This window comes from Loxodonta africana, chromosome 8 (assembly GCF_030014295.1).
Source record: "Loxodonta africana isolate mLoxAfr1 chromosome 8, mLoxAfr1.hap2, whole genome shotgun sequence".
NCBI lineage: Eukaryota > Metazoa > Chordata > Mammalia > Proboscidea > Elephantidae > Loxodonta > Loxodonta africana.
The window spans coordinates 46,453,331-46,472,512 of NC_087349.1; the positions used below are offsets into that span (position 1 = coordinate 46,453,331).

Below are 19,182 nucleotides of genomic sequence, written 5' to 3' on the forward strand. Positions count from 1 at the left end.
TGCAACCTGTGAGCAACAGCTCTGCTGTCTGATCTGCTGATCTTGGGTTCACCAGCCCATGCAGGCATGTGAATCAGTAGAAGCCTCTATCCTGACCCACAGACTTGTGATGTTCCAGGCTCTACAACCACATGAGCCATGTCCTTGATATAAATCACTCTATATATTTATATGCTTTACTGGTTTTGCTTCTCTAGAGAACCCAACCCAAGACATTTGGTACCAGGGGTGGGTTGCTGCTCTAACAGATACCTAAAATGTGGAAGCGGTCGTGAAACTATGAATGGGTACAGGCTGAAAGAGTTTTAAGGTGCCTTAAAGAGACCATTGGTGGAATTACGGACATCAAAGACAATTCTGACGAGGGCTCATAAGGAATTGAGGAGAACTGTAACACCAGAGATAGTGCAGATGGTGAGGCCTGAGGGGCTGTGAGGCCAAGGAACCAGAAACAGAAGCTGAAGAGAAACAAAATGTGGGAAGCAGAGCTGCCTCAGTCTCAAAAGGTAGGGCCTTGATCTCTGGTGTGTCAAAGGGTGGGGCCACAGCCAGCTAGGTTTCAAAGAGTCAGCTATTCACCCACTTGATTCTGGAATGTGGAGCCAGATCTGCTGCCCAAAGCTGAGGGGGCAGAGCTGCCATGCTAAAGGGGCAGAAGAACAGGGCCTGGGGGCCAACGGGGTAGAGCTGCCACTCAGGTGGACTAGGAGAATGGGCTGCCCAAAGCTGAGGGAAAAGAGATGCCATTCCAGTGGCCCTGGAAGGTGGACCTGAAGCCTAGGGCCGAGGGGCCTCCACCCAGAATCCTGAGAGTGTGGCCAACACCCGGAGTCTGGAGGGTGTGGCCATTACCTAAATGGTCTCAGAGAACAGAGGATATTTTCAAGACTTGAGAACTAATGTGATGTGTTCTGCTGACTTGCTTGGTGACTGTTATCCCTTCTTTTCCTCCAACTTCTCCCATTTGTAATGGAAATGTCTACCTTGTGCCTGTTCTACCATTGTACTTTGGAAGCAGATAACTTGCATTCTAGATTTCACAGATGAAGAGGAAGTTTTCAGAAGATGAGATTTTGGACTTGGAGTTAAGACTTGGGATGCTATGATGGGGTAAAATGTATTTTACATGTGGCAAGGACATGAATATTTGGGGGCCAAATGGTGGAATGTTATGGATTGAATTATGTCCCCCCAAAATGTGTGTCAATTTGGCTAGGCCATGATTCCCAGTATTGTGTGACTGTCCACCATTTTGTCATCTGAAATGATTTTCCTATGTGTTGTAAATCCTACCTCTATCATGTTAATAAGTCAGGATTAGAGGCAGTTATGCTAATGAGGTAGGACTCAATCTACAAGATTAAGTCGTATCTTGAGTCAAGCTCTTTTGAGATATAAAAGAGAGAAGCAAGCAGAAAAACAGGGGGACCTCCTACCACCAAGAATGAAGAACTGGAGAGAAGCTTGTCCTTTGGACCCAGGGTCCCTATGCTGAGAAGCTTTTAGACCAGGGGAAGATTGAAGAAAAGGACCTTTCCCCAGAGCTGACAGAAAGAACCTTGCCCTGGAGCTGGCATTCTGAATTTGGACTTCTAGCCACCTGCACTATGAGAGAATAAATTTTTGTTTGTTAACGCCATCCACTTGTGGTATTTTTGTTACAGAAGCACTAGATAACTAAGACAGGGATTTAGAAGAGACGTTTCTTCCAGAAGGTGGAATTAAGGAAAACTTCATGGAGTAAGCCACAGCCGAGCTGTCTTGAAACTCCAGCTTATTGTCCAAATCACCACATGCTTTTGTAACAAATTTCAAAATTTTGAAAGTATCTTTGGGAAGGTTCATTTGGGGCCTTGGCCTTGCTTTTCTCCCTTTCACAGTCTCCTTCATATTGAAAAACAGTGTGCTTCTGTCCGGTTGCTATGAGTCAGAATCAACTCGATGGCAATGGGTTTGGTTTTTGGTGTTCTGAGGTTGGGCCTTAGCTAAGTCTTACTCAGTCTGGTTTCCCAGGCAGGAAGGGTGGAATGCAGGAGTGGGCAGCCTCAGGTTCTGAATAGTTTGGTTGTGGTGGCAAGGCCCAGACTTCCCAGCTCCGTGTGCCCAGGCCACGACCACTCCCACCTGCTCTGATGCCTAGTGGGAACAAGGTCACTTTTGGGATATGAAGTCCCCAAAACTGGAGTTTTGTACTCAGTTTGTAACTTAAAATTATAGTTTTTTTCAGCCAAAAATAGTCTTCATTACAGGAAATGATTCTTGACAGCAAAATATCTTCCCAGAATTATCAGCAGACAAGGGGAAAAACAACTTTGCAGCACACCCTCTCCTCACTTGTCGACATGGTTAGGTTCCAAAAACCAGGTCATTATGTGAAATCAGTGTTCTATGAAAATGGAGGATGACACCATCATTACATAACAGCCAAGTTACATCATTATATAACTGCCAAACCACTGAAAATCATGGCCCAGTTAAGTCGACATATAACCTTAACCATTAATGCCAGCGCTACTTTTGTCTCATACCTCATTCGTTACTGACAGACACATGTTGTTAATGGGCAAAATAGCTGGATAGTAGGTGTTTTTACTATTGTTGCAAATGTGAAATGTCGGATACGAAATAGTTGAGAAGTAAGGAGAATGTGTAGAATTAATTAGGACCTAATGAGGCACTGGGTTTTTGCTGGGAATGAGGCAAATAGTCAAGAGATGGTGTTATGAATATGAGGCACTGGGTTTTTGCTGGGAATGAGGCAAATAGTCAAGAGATGGTGTTATGAATATACCCCAGGAGGTGAGCTTTTTTAAGGCTGGGAGCTGCCACCTGTTGAGGTGGTTTAAATCAGGGCTCTGGCAGAAGTACATTATTTATTTGACAGTAAATGTGAGTGAAGCTCTGTTTCCTCTACATACCCGATTTAGGAATGTAGTCATTAAGTCCCCACACTGTGACTCAGCTCTGAAGATACAAGTGAAAAATGATTTAACTCACTAAGAGATTTGGAAGTTTTCTTCAAGCCTATAAACCCACAGCAAAATTGGCTGAGATATGGGATGGGAGCCAAACTTGATAACTTTCACATCTTTCCCCCCACTTCACTGTAAAAGTTTTTGGCTTAGAAGATGCTTAGTCTAGCATTTTCCAAGAAAAGAAAACCAACAACATTGATATGTGTATAATGATGCCGCAGCACTGGAGCCAGCACAGCTTATGATAATTTTATCTGTTGCGGGGTGGAGGGAATGGAATTTCATGGATGATTATGTTGAAACATGCCTGCAGACTTAAGTACTTAATTATGAGTTACATGTCTCTCAAGGAAAATATGAATTATAAGAGAGGAAAAGTCCTGACTTTAGTTCTTGGATCTGCCACTGATTTAACATAAAGTCTTGAACCGATCTTTGTACCTCATATTTTCCATGGATGAGAATAACATTACCATGAATGTATCATAGGCTTTATAATCATTTTTATAAGTTATTCTTTCAGAACACTGAGAAAGTTCAGGAGCCCTGGTGGTAGAATGGCTAAGAGCTCAGCTGCTAACCAAAAGGTTGGCAGTTCAAATCTACCAGCTGCTCCTTGGTGAGAAAGTTCAGAATCAAAGAATATTAGAGCTTTTTAAAAAGTTAAAGCAGAACTGGTTTAAGCAGTCTGAGACATGGACAGAAACTACCAAAAGTTATTTCAAACACTGAAAACCTTCAGTTTTCATTTAGAGCTTGTTCCATCTTTTAATACGTTATTCTTACCCTTTAAATATCCTTTTTGCTTTAAATTTCCCCTGGCTCCTGGGACTCTATTCATTCTCTAAGTAGGAAACAATGTTATCCTACTCTTTACAACATAAGAATTCTTGTATTATTGACCAAAATTCTTTATATTCTTCAAGACAATTTTTACTCTTCTTTGTTTATTAATATATTTTTAGTGTATAATTAGTATTAGGTTTACTTTTGTGGATTTTTTTTTTTTTATAATTGCTGAGTTGTAATATTTTGACAGCTATTTCCTCTGGATTCTTTTTATTGCTCAGTCTTTTTTTTTTAACTGAAAAGTGGGAATGAAAATTAAGAACTTCTGAGGTACAAAGAAGAATTTTCCAATGATTTCTAGGCCTTTTCCAGCCCTAGAAATTTAAGATGAACAATTTGACATTTCAGAACATTGCTAGAGAGTAGGTATTTTGGCTAATTTAAAGAAAAGGAAACCGAGCCTCGGAACAGTTAAGTGACTTGCTAAGGTTTCAGAGCTAATAAATGGTGGAAAAAAAATTCAAACTCAGGTCTGTCTGATTCTAAAGACTGTGCTCTTTCCATCACCATACTATACTGTCAACACTGGACCGTTTTCCATATAATTCTCACCTCTGGATTTCTTTTCCTCCACTCATTTGGCTGAATATATCTCTAATAATTATGATAATAGGAGATAAATTTCATTAGAGCTAACATCAGGAAAATGAAATTCTATTAAGCAAGAATTTGAATAGCCTAAGTTCTTTAGCTGGTGCGTGAATATTTTTCGTTGCAAAGAGATTTTTGATATAATGGCTTTTTTTTTTTTGTAACAAGATAAAAGACATTCATATTTGAAAGACTGAAATGCATGCTAAGTAAATTGCTTTGGGTAAGAGATGGCTCTAGATGTACAAAACATGTGCACAAGGAATAAGGAAAAGAAAAGAAACTAACCTTTGACTTTGGGATTTCTCACAGGCATTCTGCAAAGGCTCACTGATCCTAGAACACTTGGATGTATCTTATTGTCCCCAGCTGTCAGATGAGATTATCAAAGCACTGGCCATTTACTGCATTAGCCTCACATCTCTCAGCATTGCTGGATGTCCAAAGGTATGTGCAAGAGTCAGAGCTCAGACAGGCCAAGTTGAAGTACTGCCAAAGAACCCAGGTAGGGCAGCAGTCAGGGACTGAACTTAATATAGAACCTGTTTGCCATGTCTGGGCATTCTTTTTTTTTTTCTTTCCCCAAATTGGGAATAGCTTTATGATTTCATCTGTGTCAGAGAAGAATTGTCAAAAAGTTTAAAACAACTCTCACACAAATATAAAATGTGTCAAATGTTTAATCAATTAATGTGAGAACCAGTAGAATGGTGAAGCCAGTTCATAGAACATCGGAATGAATTGAGTATTACAGACATTGAAGAAAGAATGATGAAATATGATTGTTAGGTTAGAACCAAAACTGGTTAATGTCCAGGCAATAAAACCATACATAACCTTGGGGTAGTATTTTCTACCAGACAGAAATAATTTACGTCTCTCCTGGACAAAAATATAACAAGTTAAAAGGTAACTTCAGTGAATCTGGGCCCTAATCAATAGTAAACAGTATGTCAAACAAAAGTATAATTTTCCATAGAATTGCGTGGGTGGGACTGTTAAACAATGTCCAGGTTCAACATTGAACGGACGTACAATCATCTTTTTGTCTTATATTCAAGTTTTTGATAATTTTTCTTTATATCTGTTTATAAAAGAAATATATACTCATTGTAAAGAACTTAGACTACATAGAAAAGCATAAAGGAAAAAGTAAAAATCTGCTGCCATCCAGACATAAAATCCTTGTTAGCATTTTTTTTTACTAATTTTCCAAATTTTTTTTGATGTACAAAGACATTAGAAATAATTATAGAAGGCCATTTGTTTTGTCTTGTTTTTTAAGAATAGAATCATACATTCCAAAAACACATTGTAACCACTTTCTTTTTACTTAATATACTACAGGTGTATCTATATGTCAACAAATAGAGATCTCACATTCTGGATTAATATGGCAGATTTAATATACACATGTAATTTTGTTCTCTCTTAAACCCTACCAAACTATGGCAGTGGGGCGAGGGTGCATGTAGATAGGGAAAACAGATAAGACAAGAGTAACAAAATTTTAGAAGCTTGAAAATAGATGAACTAATTTAGTAGATCAGAGATAGTTTTGAATCCCAAGCCAACAGTAGAGAAAGCTGAAGAGCAACCTGACATACACTAAATCTTCAAAACCCTCAGGACCTTGGCAGCATCATGTACTTCTTGAGCTGGGGTAAGAGGGGGATTAACAATCAATGATCATGGAAGCAGCAGTCAAAAAATCAAACAATGTATTATTGCATTGGGCAAATCTGTTGCAAAAGACATCTTTATAGGTTAAAAAGCAAAGATGTCACTTCGATGACTAAGGTGTGCCTGATCCAATGCCTCAATCACCTCATATGCATCTGAAAACTGGACAATGAATAAGGAAGACCAAAGAAAAGTTGACACATTTGAATTATGGAGTTGGCGAAGAATATTGACTCTACATGGACTGCAAGAAGAACAAATCTGTCTTGGAAGAAGTACAGCGAAAATGTTCTTTAGAGGTGGGGGCTTTGTCTTACTTTGGACATGTTATCAGGAGGGACCAATCCCCAGAGAAGAACATCATGCTTGGTAAACTAGGGGTCAGCACAACAAAGGAAGACCCTTGTAATAGATTGGATTGTGTCCCCCAAGATAATGTGTTATAAATCCTACTATACCTGTGGTTATAAACCCATTTGGAAATGGGTTTTCTTTGTTATGTTAATGATGTAGTATTAGTGTACACTGTGTCTTTAATCAATCTCTTTTGACATACAAACGAGCAAGTTAAGCAAGCAGCAAGCAAGCAGAGATGGGGAAGATAGATGCCATACCACAGGAAGATCGCCATGGAATAGAGAACCAGAAGCTGAAAAGAGGCTAGGACCTTCCCCCAGAGCCGACAGAGAGAAGGCCTTCCCCTAGAGCTGGTGTCCTGAATTTGGAATTCTAGCCTCCTAAACCGTGAGAAAATACATTTCTGTTTGGTAAAGCCACCTACTTGTGGTATTTTTGTTACAGCTGCACGAGATAACTAAGACAACCCTCAGTGAGAAGGACTGACACAGTGGCTGCAACAATAGGCTCAAACATAGCAGTGATTGTGAGAATGGTGCAGGACCCAGCAAAGTTTTGTTCTGTTGTACATAGTGTTGCTGTGAGTTGGAAGTGACTTGCCAGCACTTAACAACAACAAAATAAAGAGGACTGGTTGAGAAGCAGATAGATCCCTAGATCCCCTCCCTTGCTTCATACCACTAAGCAGTTGTCCCTCTACACCCTCAAGAGAAACCTGGAGATTTATTTCCTAAAGTGGCGTTTTCCACCTTGGAACTATTGATATTTTGGTTTGATATTGACTGTTGCCTCCAAGCCATCTATAAGTTATTTTATCAGTTTATTTTATGTTTGCTTACTGTATCCTAGTTTCTTGCTTTGTTTTGTTTTGATATGTCCAAATGAGTTGCTTGGGTGAGCTACCTTGAGAATTTTCACCTTTGGAGCTCTGACGTCCTGTCACTAGATGGCTAGAGCTGTTATCAGGTGTATGAGCTTGAGTCTATTCACTTTTCTTGTGTGGATTCAGCTCAGGTGTCCAGGTAGCTGGTCATCAAGTGTGTGGTCCAGGCTCTGTCCTACAGCCTTAGATGGGCAGGGGTGTTTGGTGTAAGTACCGGTGTCTGGTTGCAGCAGGGCATCATGCTCTGAACAAGGCAGGAAGCTGAGAACTTTCCTGAGTGTCTCTGAGAAAAGTGCGTCCCTGTTCCCTAGAGCGTACAGGTGGGTGGGTTCTGCAGACGGGCCATGAGTACCCAATGCTTTTGGTTATAAGGACTGGGAGGTACCAGTTATGCTTGGACCCCTGTTGCGGATGGCTGGGAGACCTGAGTAGAGCCACCAGTCCTTAGGCCCCTGATGTGGGTAGGTGAGGACCCTGTTTAACAGGCAAAGTGGTATCAAATATCAAACACCCACCTCTCCACTGCACAACTTACAAACAGTTGCAGTCTGCTAGCAAGGGCCTATTCTCCTGAAATAGGCCTACACGGGTCCATGCAGGGGAGAAAGGTATTCAAAATCCACGGACCATTTATGCTTGGACGGGAGCCACTTCTGTCCTGAGCTCCCCAGGTTAGTGGAGCTGGCAAATTATCTTTTCCCCGTTGCGAATTTATTCCTTCTCCAAGGCCAGGAGCATGGCTCAGGGTGCTCAAATGGGCCTATCTCAGGCCCAAAGAAATCAACAGCCTCTGAAGCTGGCTTCGGGGCAGGGGGTGCGGTAAAATATACTCAAGTACGTAGCTTTTGCTGAGAGCGCCGTTCTTCTCTGGTTCTGGAGGTGTGCATAGGCTGTGCAGGTGGCTGCTTCTCCCTGAGAAAATTGCAGCCAAACACTACTACCAGCCCACCGCAACCACTCCTGGGAGTGGTGCCTGGGGGATCCTAGGGATTCAGGTCCGGCAGCTCCTCTCTGCTTCTGAATGGTATCTCCCTCCCCCTCCCACTCAGTCCGTTATTCTAACTTTGCCTTTGATGTTCAGGGCTGCTAGCTTGTCATAAATATAATCGTTTCACTTGATTTTTTGGGTCTTTGTTGTAAGAGGGATCAGCGGAAGCATCTGACTATTCTGCTGTCTTGGCCCTGCCTCTGAACTATTGATATTTTGGATTGGATAATTCTTTGTAGTGGGGAATTGTCCTGTGCATTGTAGAATGATTAAGAGCAAACTTGCCCTTAGCCCACTAGATATCAACAGCAGACTTCCTTCCCACCTGTGACAGTCTAAAATGTCTCCAGACATTGCCAGATGTCCCTGGGGAACAAAATCGTTCCTGGCTGAGAATCACTGCTCTAACCCAGTGAAACAGAGTTTCAGGAGTGGGAGACACCAGGTATAATTAAGGACTTGGGTACAAAAGTGAAAACGGGGATTAAGTAACTGAATGTTGAATGTGGAGACGCACAGGCACCTTTTCCGACTCATCCCCCAGAACCTGGCAGCCAGATCTTTCCCTCCAGGTGGGTGATTAGAAGCCTCTTCTCTGGGGACCCTGACCAGCCCAAGAAGAAACACCTAAAAATACTGAACTTTGGAAGTTTCCCAACAAATAACTCACCTTCCTGGAAGCCTAAACTAGAGAAGCCCTACAGCATGATTCAGACCTTCCCATCTATTTTTTGGTGCCATAATATCAATCAAGGATTATCAGTCCTGAAGAAAACCTCTGGAATTGAAGATAAAGACGGAACAAATTGATAGGAAAAACTTGCAGGAAACAAAATATGCAGAGAATAGAAAGCTAAAAAAAAAAAAAAAAATTTTAAATCCTTACTAACAACCTTGTTCTCTATTATTCATACTGATGGGCTTTATTTACTAAAGCATCACCCCAATTCTCAAGACCCCCTGCACTCTAGCTAGTCTAGAAATCTAGCTTCTCAATTGTTCCAATTTTGTGTTGGATGGTTTAAAAGAATGATGCTGAAACCTCCTAATTCCCCCACAGCTAATTGTGCCACAGTAAAGAGGGGGGAAATGATGTGGTAAACCATGACAAAATGAAGCCAGAAAGTTCACAGCACAACTCTTTATGTTTAGTTAACACACACATTTATAATTAGGGAAACCAGATGTCTTCCTGGTCAGCATCATCTGACTCTAGAAGTGAGCTGGATCAAGGAATTTAGTATTCTAGCAGCACTGACCAACTGGCCCTCTGCAGCACGCCCTACCCTGCCAGCAGTCAAAGCTCACAGGGATCCTTCCTTTCATGGCACACGGATATATGAGCAATACCTGGCTCACAGGGAACTGCCCTGGCTATAATGCAGGCCCGAATGGAGACTGGGCCTTTAGTGGCTCTACTAATTAGGGAAGAGAGCAGGAGAACGTGAAAAGGGAAGGCTCCAATAAGAACAGGAAATGGGTGTAGATTTTTGTTGTTGTTGTTGTTAAGGAGAAACTAAGGGAATTTCTTGTATAAACTGTGCGGTGAATATCGTCTTAGAATCTAGTAACTAGGGATGTTACACAAATAGGATATCATGAAATACATCACTTTGCAGCAAAGGTCCAGGGTGAGAAAAAAGGAAGGGGAGTAAATTATTTCAAACCTCATTGCAAGGGAGCAGAAGTGTTTACTTTGCCATCTGAATTGTTCTATTCGGATTATGGGTCAGTTGAGTATTCTGATTCAGAAGATGTGGTTGACCATAATTTGAGCCAATCTGAATGCTCCTCACCTCACCTCACTTTACCTAGAAGTCATTAGGCTATGGTCCAGCTGAATATATTTCACTTACATTGCTTGAGATGAGTCATAAAACACATTAGTATCTGGCTCATCATTTTCGGCTAAGTTTCCCAAAAGCCCACAGGTCAGTCTTCAATCGTCACCTTATTCATCTCATAGAAGGCCAGCTCTTCCTGTAACCATCTTACTCTCTAAGGTCAGTGAATAGTGCTGCCACCTAATTGTACCCAGTACTAAAAAAGCCAAGAAAAGAAACTGTAGCTCTAAAGTTAGAAAAAGAGTTATTTGCTATAGGCCCACAAGTTCTAAGACCTCAGCAGTGCACAAGGCCTTGTCATGTTTCATCTTCATTATATCCATGTGCTAGGAATGATTAGAAAGAGGTAATAAGGGATGGGAAAAGAGAGAAAGTAAAGTAAATCCCTGGACAAGAAAAAAGTGTTCCTGCAATACACCCATGAGGAAGATAAAATAAGCTAAAACTGGCCAGGCTTTGGAATTGCATTTCTGTCAGGGAGGTGTAGGTGAAATATAGCTGAGAAGGTGACTGAGCCAGGTCACAAAGCCCTGCTGCTCTTCCCTAAGGCTGCCCTGGACTCAGTTAAAGCTACATAACCCTGACGGTTGGGAAAAACCTCCAGGGCATACACAGAATTTTCTGCCTTAGATAAACTAAACTAATACAGTAAAATATTTTACCCAAAAAGTTTATCATCAGAATTATCTCCAGAGCTTTGATAACTGGGAGCTAAGAATTAACAATACTTTTTGTTTGTTTGCTTTTAATTACTCTGGTTTTACAGACGGGGAAAGGAAAGGAAAGGAAAGGTATAGGGCACAGGGCAAATGATTTACCCTTTAATGAAATAACGAATCCAATTCCAGGGTTTTTCCCAATAGGCTTGCAGTGTTAAGGGACAAGTGTAAAGTCTTTGCTAATTCTGGAATTCCACATGACAATCCTACTCTTTAAACCTTTATTTTCTTAGTGTAGTTGGCTGACATGTTTAGAAATTCTTTCAGTGTAGAAGTTTCAAAAGGTTCAGAAAGAAAATCACATAAGATATGATCAACACATCATGTTGTTAGGTGCCGCTGAGTCAGTTCTGACTCATAGGGAGTGACCTTACGCACAACAGAATGAAATACTGCCCAGTCCTGCACCATCCTCACAATTGTTGCTATGCTTGAACCCATTGTTGCAGCCACTGTGTCAATCCATTTCTTTGAGGGTCTTCCTCTTTTACTCTGACCCTTCCTCTACTTTACCAGGCATGATCTCCTTCTCCAGGAACTGATCCCTTCGTGATAACACGTCCAAAGTATGTGAGACGCAGTCTCACCACCCTTGCTTCTAAGGAACATTCTGATTGTACTTTTTCCAAGACAGATTGGTTTGTTCTTTTGGCAGTTCATGGTATATTCAATATTTTTCACCAATACCACAGTTCAAAAGCATCAATTCTTCTTTAGTCTTCCTTATTCATTGTCCAGCTTTCACATGCATACGAGGCAACTGAAAACACCATGGCTTGGGTCAGACGCACCTTAGTCCTCAAACTGACATCTTTGCTTTTCAACACTTTAAAACGGTCTTTTGCAGCAGACTAGCCTGATGCGATGCGTCTTTTTATTTCTTGACTGCTGCTTCCGTGGCTGTTGATTGTGGATCCAAGTAAAATAAAATCCTTGACAACCTCAACTTTTTCTCTGTTTATTATAATGTTGCTTATCGGTCCAGTTGCGAGGATTTTTGTTTTTTTTACATTGAGGTGTAATCCGTATTGAAGTAAGTGCTTCAAGTCCTCTTCGTTTTCAGCAAGCAAGGTTGTGTCTCTGCATAAGGCAGGTTGTTAATGAGTCTTCCTCCAATCCGAATGCCCCGTTCTTCTTCATATAGTCCAGCTTCTCGGATTATATAGGTATGGTGAAACGATACAGCCCTGATGCTCACCTTTCCTAACTTTAAACCATGCAGTATCCCCTTGTTCTGTTTGAATGACTGCCTCTTGATCCATGTACAGATTCCTCATGAGCACAATTAAGTGTTCCAGAATTCCCATTCTCCACAATGTTATCCATAATTTGCTATGATCCACACAGTCAAATGGTAAACATCTTTCCAGTATTCTCTGCTCTCAGCCAGGATCCATCTGACATCAGCAATGATATGGCTGGTTCCACATCCTCTTCTAAATCCAGCTTAAATTTCTGGCAGTTCTCTTTCAATACACTGCTGCAGCCACTTTTCAATGATCTTTAGCAAGATTTTGCTTGCATGTGATATTAATGATATTGTTTGATAATTTCCGCATTCGGTTGGATTGCCTTTCTTGGGAATAGGCATAAAAATGGATCTCTTCCAGGCAGTCGGCGAGTTAGCTGTCTTCCATATTTCTTGGCATAGATGAGTGAGCACTTTCTGCGCTGCATCCATTTGTTGAAACATCTCAATCGGTATTCTGTCAGTTCCCAGAGCCTTGTTTTTTGTCAATGCCTTCAGTGCAGCTTGGATTTCTTCCTTCAGTACCATCAGTTCTTGATCATATGTTACCTCCTGAAATGGCTGAACGTTGACCAATTCTTTTCGCATTCCTTCCATCTTTTGATGCTTCCTGTGTCATTTAGTATCAATGCATTATAATATTTTACCATATATTATAGAGAGTCCTGGCATGTGGCATTGGTTAGTGTATTAGTTATCTATTGCTGTGTGAGCAATCATCCCAAAATTAGTGCCTTGAAACAACTACTATTTTGTTTGCTTACAGTTCTGCTGGTCAGCAATTTGGGTTGGTCTCAGTTGGGCAGTTTTCTGCTGGTGGAGGTGCAGGGGTTGCTCATGTGGCTGGAGCTACGTATTAGCTCAACTCAAAGCTGGGTGGTTTGGGAGGTCTCAGCTGCGATGGCTTCTCTTTGCTTAATGTGGTTTCATCTACTAGTAGGCTAGTTCAGCCTCTTCAAAGAGTAAAAACACATTCCAAGCAGGCAAGAGTGTGGAAGCTGCAAGGTATCTTTTGGTCAAAGTAAGTCACAAGGTTAGCCTAGATTTAAGGGGTGGGGAAACAGGTCCCACTTTTTGGAGGGAGGAGCTGCAAATTATTTGTGGCCATTTTTAAACCACTGCACATATATTCTCACAAATAAATAAAAATAATAGAATATAAAAAAAAGAAATAGCTAAATATAGTATAATATCCAAGTAGTTGATTTACTCAGGGCCTCTCCCTCTCTTGCATATGCATCCAAAATATTTTCATTATATTTAAGAGCTCCTCCCTCCCCAAGGTTCAGTGACTTATCCGAAAGCTGGAGCAAAAACTTAGGCACTGGGTATTAGGTGTCCTTTATGGCCTTTCAAGGCAAGCCGTTTCTTACTACATTAGATTTTCATTAGTTAACATCTGAGGAAACGAATTGTTATTGGTCAAAAAGTTCATTTTGTGGGCTACTCAGATCCTCTTCTTGCTGCCCATCTTTGAGGCATTGTTTTCTTGGGATCACCACTAGAGGTGCTAGTGAAATTTTTTGACTTCTCAAACAATTAAAACTCAACAACAGAAAGACAAACAACCCAATTAAAAGAACAGGCAAAAGTCTTTAATAGACGTTTCTCTAAAAAAAAAAAAAACCAAACCCAGTGCCATCGAGTCGATTTCGATAGCGAGCCTATAGTTTCTCTAAAGAAGATACATAGACAAAGCACATGAAAAGATCATTATTAGACATTAAAAAAAAAAAAAAACCAAGCCCATTGCCATCAAATCAATGCTGACTCATAGTGACCCTATAGGACAGGGTAGAACTGCCCCAGAGGGGTCCCAAAGCTGTAGATCTTTACGGAAGCAGACTGCCACATCTTTCTCCAGCGGAGCAGCTGGTGGGATCAAACCGCTCACCTTTTGGTTAGAAGCGAAGTGGTTAACCACTGCGCCATCAGGGCTCCTTCATTAGACATTAGGGAAATGCAAATTAAAAGCACAATGTGATGCTACTTCACACCCACTAGAATGGCTATTATCAGAAAAAATGGAAAATCAGTGTTGGTGAGGGTGTGAAGAAATTGGAATCCTCGTGCACTGTTGGTGGGAATGTAAAATGGTACAGCCTCTGTGGAAAAGAGTTTGGCAGCTCGTCAAAAAGTTAAACATAGAATTATAATATGACCCAGCAATTCTGCTCCTCTATAGATACACGAAAAGAACTGAAAGTAGGGACTCAAACAGATATGTTCACTGCAGCATTATTTACAATAGCCAAAGGTGGAAACACCCAAGTGTCCATCAGCAGAGGAATGGATAAACAAAATGTGGCATTCCTATACAATGGAATATTATTCAGCTATAAAAAAAAGAAGTTCTGATACATGCTACGACATGGATAGATGTTGAAAACATTATGCTGAGTGAAATAAGTCTGACATGAAAGGACAAATATTATTATGATTTCACTTATATGAAGTATCTAGAATAGGCAAAGGCGTAGAGACAAAATTTTATTAGTGATTACCATGGGCTGGGGGAAAGGGAAATATAGTTATTGCTGAAGAAGTACTGAGTTTCTTTTTGGCGTGATGAAAGACTTAGAAATGGACAGTGGTGACAGCCATACAACATGGTGAATGTAATTAATGTCACTGAATTGTACACTTAAAAATGGTTACAATTTTTAATATATATTTTGTTAAGCATATTTTATCACAATAAGATTTTTTTTAAAAGGTATCTAAAAAAAAAGTACAATTAAGCAAACATGAAAAACAATGGTCAGGTTCTGTTTTGCTCTAAAGAGCCCTTATATTTAAAATAAAACATCAGACTTCATAGATTAATAGCAGAGATGAATAAACATAATAACTACAATTATTGGGTATTTACTGTATGCCAGTCACTGTTTGGAGCCCTGGTGGTGCAGTCGTTGAGAGCCACAGTGAGCTATGGCTGCTAACCAAAAGGTCGGCAGCTGCTCCCTGGAAACCCTATGGGGCAGTTCTCTGTCCTGTAGGGTTGCTATGAGTTGGAATAAACTCAATGGCAACAGATTTGGTTTAGTTTTTTTTAGTCACTGTTCGGGGCCCTGGTGGTGCAGTGGTTAAGCGTTAGGCTGCTAACCAAAAGCCAGCAGTTCAAATCCACTAGCTACTCCTTGGAAATCATATGGGGCAGTTCTCTGTCCTGTAGGGTTGCTATTAGTTAGAATCAACTCGACAGCAATGGGTTTTTTGGTTTTAGTCACTGTTCACATATATTATCTCATTTAATCCTTATAACAATCTTGTGTAACCAGACAGTGACAGAGCTGACATTCAAATCAGAGAAAATTCTACTAGTAAACAACATGGGAAAAGATTCAACATAATAGAGAAGTGTAAGATAAAACATTATGAGGTATCACTTTTATTATCTACTAAATTATATAATTTTAATGGTAATACACAGTAGGTGGCAAAGATTCAGTGAAATTGGTTCTTATGTTACAGATGGAATTGTATATTAGTACAGTCCTTTTGTGAAGCAACATGGAAATACATAAACAAGAGCCACAAAAACAGTTATACCCTATGTTCCACTTTCTGGAATCTATCCTAAGGGAAACGATTCAAAATTTGGAGAAGACTACATTCACGAACACATTCATCACAATGTTATTTAAATAGTAAAAGAAATACTGAAATGTCCAGAAATGTGGAAATGGTAAATTATTACATGTCTAGTAAGTGAAACATTTTACAATTATTAAAGATTTTAAGTATGAAGACTGTGAATTAGTATGGGAATGCATTAGTTAAAAAAGCAAAGCAGGATGCAAAATTAAGTACTATATTTACAATTCTGTTAATTGGGGGTGGGGAGGTGGGTGAAGACCTAATAAGAAAGATGCCAGAGTATTGATAATGGTTATACTAGGGTGATGAATTTGTATTTGTTTTTCCTTTGCTATTTTTGCTCATTTTTTTGTAAAGCAGTTATATTATTTTTAAAATATGAAGTAACTTTATTAAAAAAATAAGCCAAAGTATTTTTCAAGGCATCAAAACTAGCTGTGCTGTGAACAACATAACCTCTCACCACTGGGGCTGAGATCAGGGCCATGTGTCTGGGGGTTAAGAATGTATCCAGCCATCTCTATCCCCAGTTCCCAGGCCCCAATCCATAAGTTCCAACAATATCACCTCTGTCATTGGACATCTTGAACTTCTGATCTACAGGAAATACCAGGCTCCTTTTTATCTCTCCCCTTAGCAAATACAATCTAGCACTCTGAGCTCCACCCACCCTGGACTTCTCCTTCACCTCACTGTCTGTTTTTTCTTCTACAATTCTGAAAGCCTTTTTTTTTTTCTTTTTTCCCAGCGACACCAGATCCTCAGAGACCATAATATGTCAAGAACTTCTGAAGGCATTTTTGAGAGAATCAGTTGCGATGCTGGCATGTTAAACCTTGGTACTGAGCATGTTCTGAAAACAGGACATGCTTAGACGATGACATCTATTTTTCTGAACTTAAAAGGTGTACATTTCAAAGGGAAGTTTTTTTTCTGTATAACTCTCTCAACTTTATGTTAAAAACAAGAGAAAGCCTCATAGCATATTTTTTAGAATGTTCAAACATTTAAAATAAGAAAATTAGTCAGAAAAAAATTCCTTTGCGAACAGTTATCTAGTTGATTCTGCAGTTCTTAGCTCAGTTTTAAGTTCAAAAGTTAGCACCTGTGTAAGTGAAATAATCTAAGAAGCAGTGTTGAATTATTTCTGCAGAATCTCAAGGCAAACTCTCAAAATGCTGGAACCCTCATGATAACTTCTCAGAGCAAGGTTCATGCAGTCTCTGTGGCTTCTGCTCCTTTCTCCCTGCCTTCAAACCTGGTCTCACCTACTTGTCACTTTCCAAAAAAGCTCAGGTTATTCCACTTTTCTTGCACATAAACCATCAGAGATATCCAGACCTATCCTCAAGGCAACCTGACCCTGTCTGCGGGTTAACTTCAGGAGATACGTATTTTGTAGAAATAATGTTATTAAACCTATTTTGTACAAATAATGTTATTAAACCTATGTCATAAACTGACACCTTAGAATAGATTTTAAGGTCAAAGGCAAACCCCATCTCTGCAGCATTTCATAAGTCGTTCATGTTTGGTGTAATAAATATTACAAAGGAAGTTTTGATGAAGTTCCCCATCCACACCAGAGTACTCTACAATGAAAATAATAGCAAGCTCACAAATTATATTGGTACCACTTGAGACATATATTTTATTGTTTTTGACCTTATTTGGAAACAGAGGTAAACCACTAACCTCGGTTACAGGCACGTCATGTGACAAGCTGGGTAAAAGAGCATCTGCAAGGGTCCAGATTTTGTTATTCTCTGGGATGGAGTTCATCTGACTAATCAGTACTTACTTTGGCTGTGTGTTCAGATTACTGACTCGGCGATGGAGCTGTTATCGGCAAAATGCCATTACCTGCACATTTTGGATATCTCTGGTTGTATCCTGCTTACCGACCAAATCCTTGAGAATCTCCAGAGGGGCTGCAATCAACTACGGATCCTCAAGATGAGATACTGCAGACATATTTCCACGTAAGTATGTACCTGAATATGAAAAGCTTTGAGGACTACTTTATGAGAAAGCAAAATATATGACTACAGCATTCTTAGAACATAGTAGCTATCTTAAACAAAACCAGTGAAGCTCTCTTCCAAAATGGTCTTTGTGGTTCCACATTCCCTTCCTAGCAGCCCTTCTACTTCTTAGCTTTGCTCCTTGCAGCATTATCTCTAGCTCTTCAATTCTTCTCTCAAAATACTTCCATTTAGTTAATCTCCCCTAGGAGTGAAGAAAATAATCTGATTAAACTAGCTCACAAGTAATTGTAAATTACTAATAGTTCCCCAAACTTCTCAACTATCTGCTTGATAATTAAGTTAATTGAGATTTCCTATAAGATTTGGAGCTTAGAGTACTCTGACTTGACTGCTGCAGTCAAGTTTGAAAATTCTGCACTAGTGATTACTTCTGCAATGAACTAATGCTAATCACTGTTATTACAGGAAGGCAGCTGTCAGAATGTCAAATTTAGTTCAGCACCAAGAATACAGCCCTGAGGATCCTCCGCATTGGTTTGGCTACGATAGTGAAGGCAAGCCTCTTACAGAACAGTACAAAATGACAACACTTAAAGATGATTTAGACTTGACATTCAAAGACTCAATGTTCAGTAGTGAAGAGGAAATAGCATAACCTTCAGTCTCAAGTAGAAAGAACAAAAAATCTAGAACTTGGCAACTTTTCTTCACCTTATACAAATATTTTTACTAGCTGGATTACATATGTGCCTAAATAATCATGATTAAAAAAAAAAAAGAAGAAGCCAAACGAGTACTCTTACTATGTAAATTTTCCACCTAATTCTAACTTAACCAAATCAGTAGTTCTGATGAGATTATTAGATCTAAGGTTACACTTATATGAAACAACCCTAAGAGGTGTAACTTTTTTGATAAGGAATTTAGGAGCTTGTTTTAGAAATGAAAAGAAAGCACAGATGACCATGTAAATCAAAGTAAGAGTTTGAGCCAGGACAGTGACGCTAAGATCTGTGAGGCTTTATTGTAAAGGACATATACATTTTTAAAGAAAACATGGCTTTATCATTTCCAGACATTTGACAACAAAAGAAAATTAAATGCCAGTTAACCCTGGACTCATCTCCACATTTGACACAGTCCAAAAACAAATCAAATAAAAACAAGATCTGTGAATAGAAAGGATATCCCTGCAATGTCTCAGAAAGATCTCTTTTTAACCAAATTTACACCTATCGAGGAATTTTTAAACTATGCTATGCCAAAAAGATGATTTCCCTGTTTCACACTAATAAAACCAAAAACCAAACTTATTGCCGTCAAGTCGATTCTGACTCATGGTGACCCTATAGAACAGAGAAGAACTGCTCCACAGGGTTTCCAAGGAGCAGCTAGTGGACTCAAACTGCCGACCTTTTGGTTAGCAGCCAAGTGCTTAACCACTGCACCACCAGGG

General features: G+C 39.9%; 1 protein-coding gene across 2 annotated transcripts in view; it reads left to right on the plus strand.

Moving 5' to 3' along the window:
• FBXL13 (F-box and leucine rich repeat protein 13) overlaps positions 1-19,176 on the plus strand; it is a 298,479-nt gene extending 279,303 nt beyond the window's left edge. For both annotated transcript variants that reach the window (XM_064289905.1, XM_064289906.1), the window contains 3 exons: positions 4,728-4,862; positions 17,557-17,720; positions 18,192-19,176. In XM_064289905.1, the coding sequence (XP_064145975.1) occupies positions 4,728-4,862; positions 17,557-17,720; positions 18,192-18,381 (489 nt within the window). In that variant the 3' untranslated portion in view covers positions 18,382-19,176. The remainder of the gene's footprint in view (positions 1-4,727; positions 4,863-17,556; positions 17,721-18,191) is intronic.
• Positions 19,177-19,182: the final 6 nt, after the last annotated feature.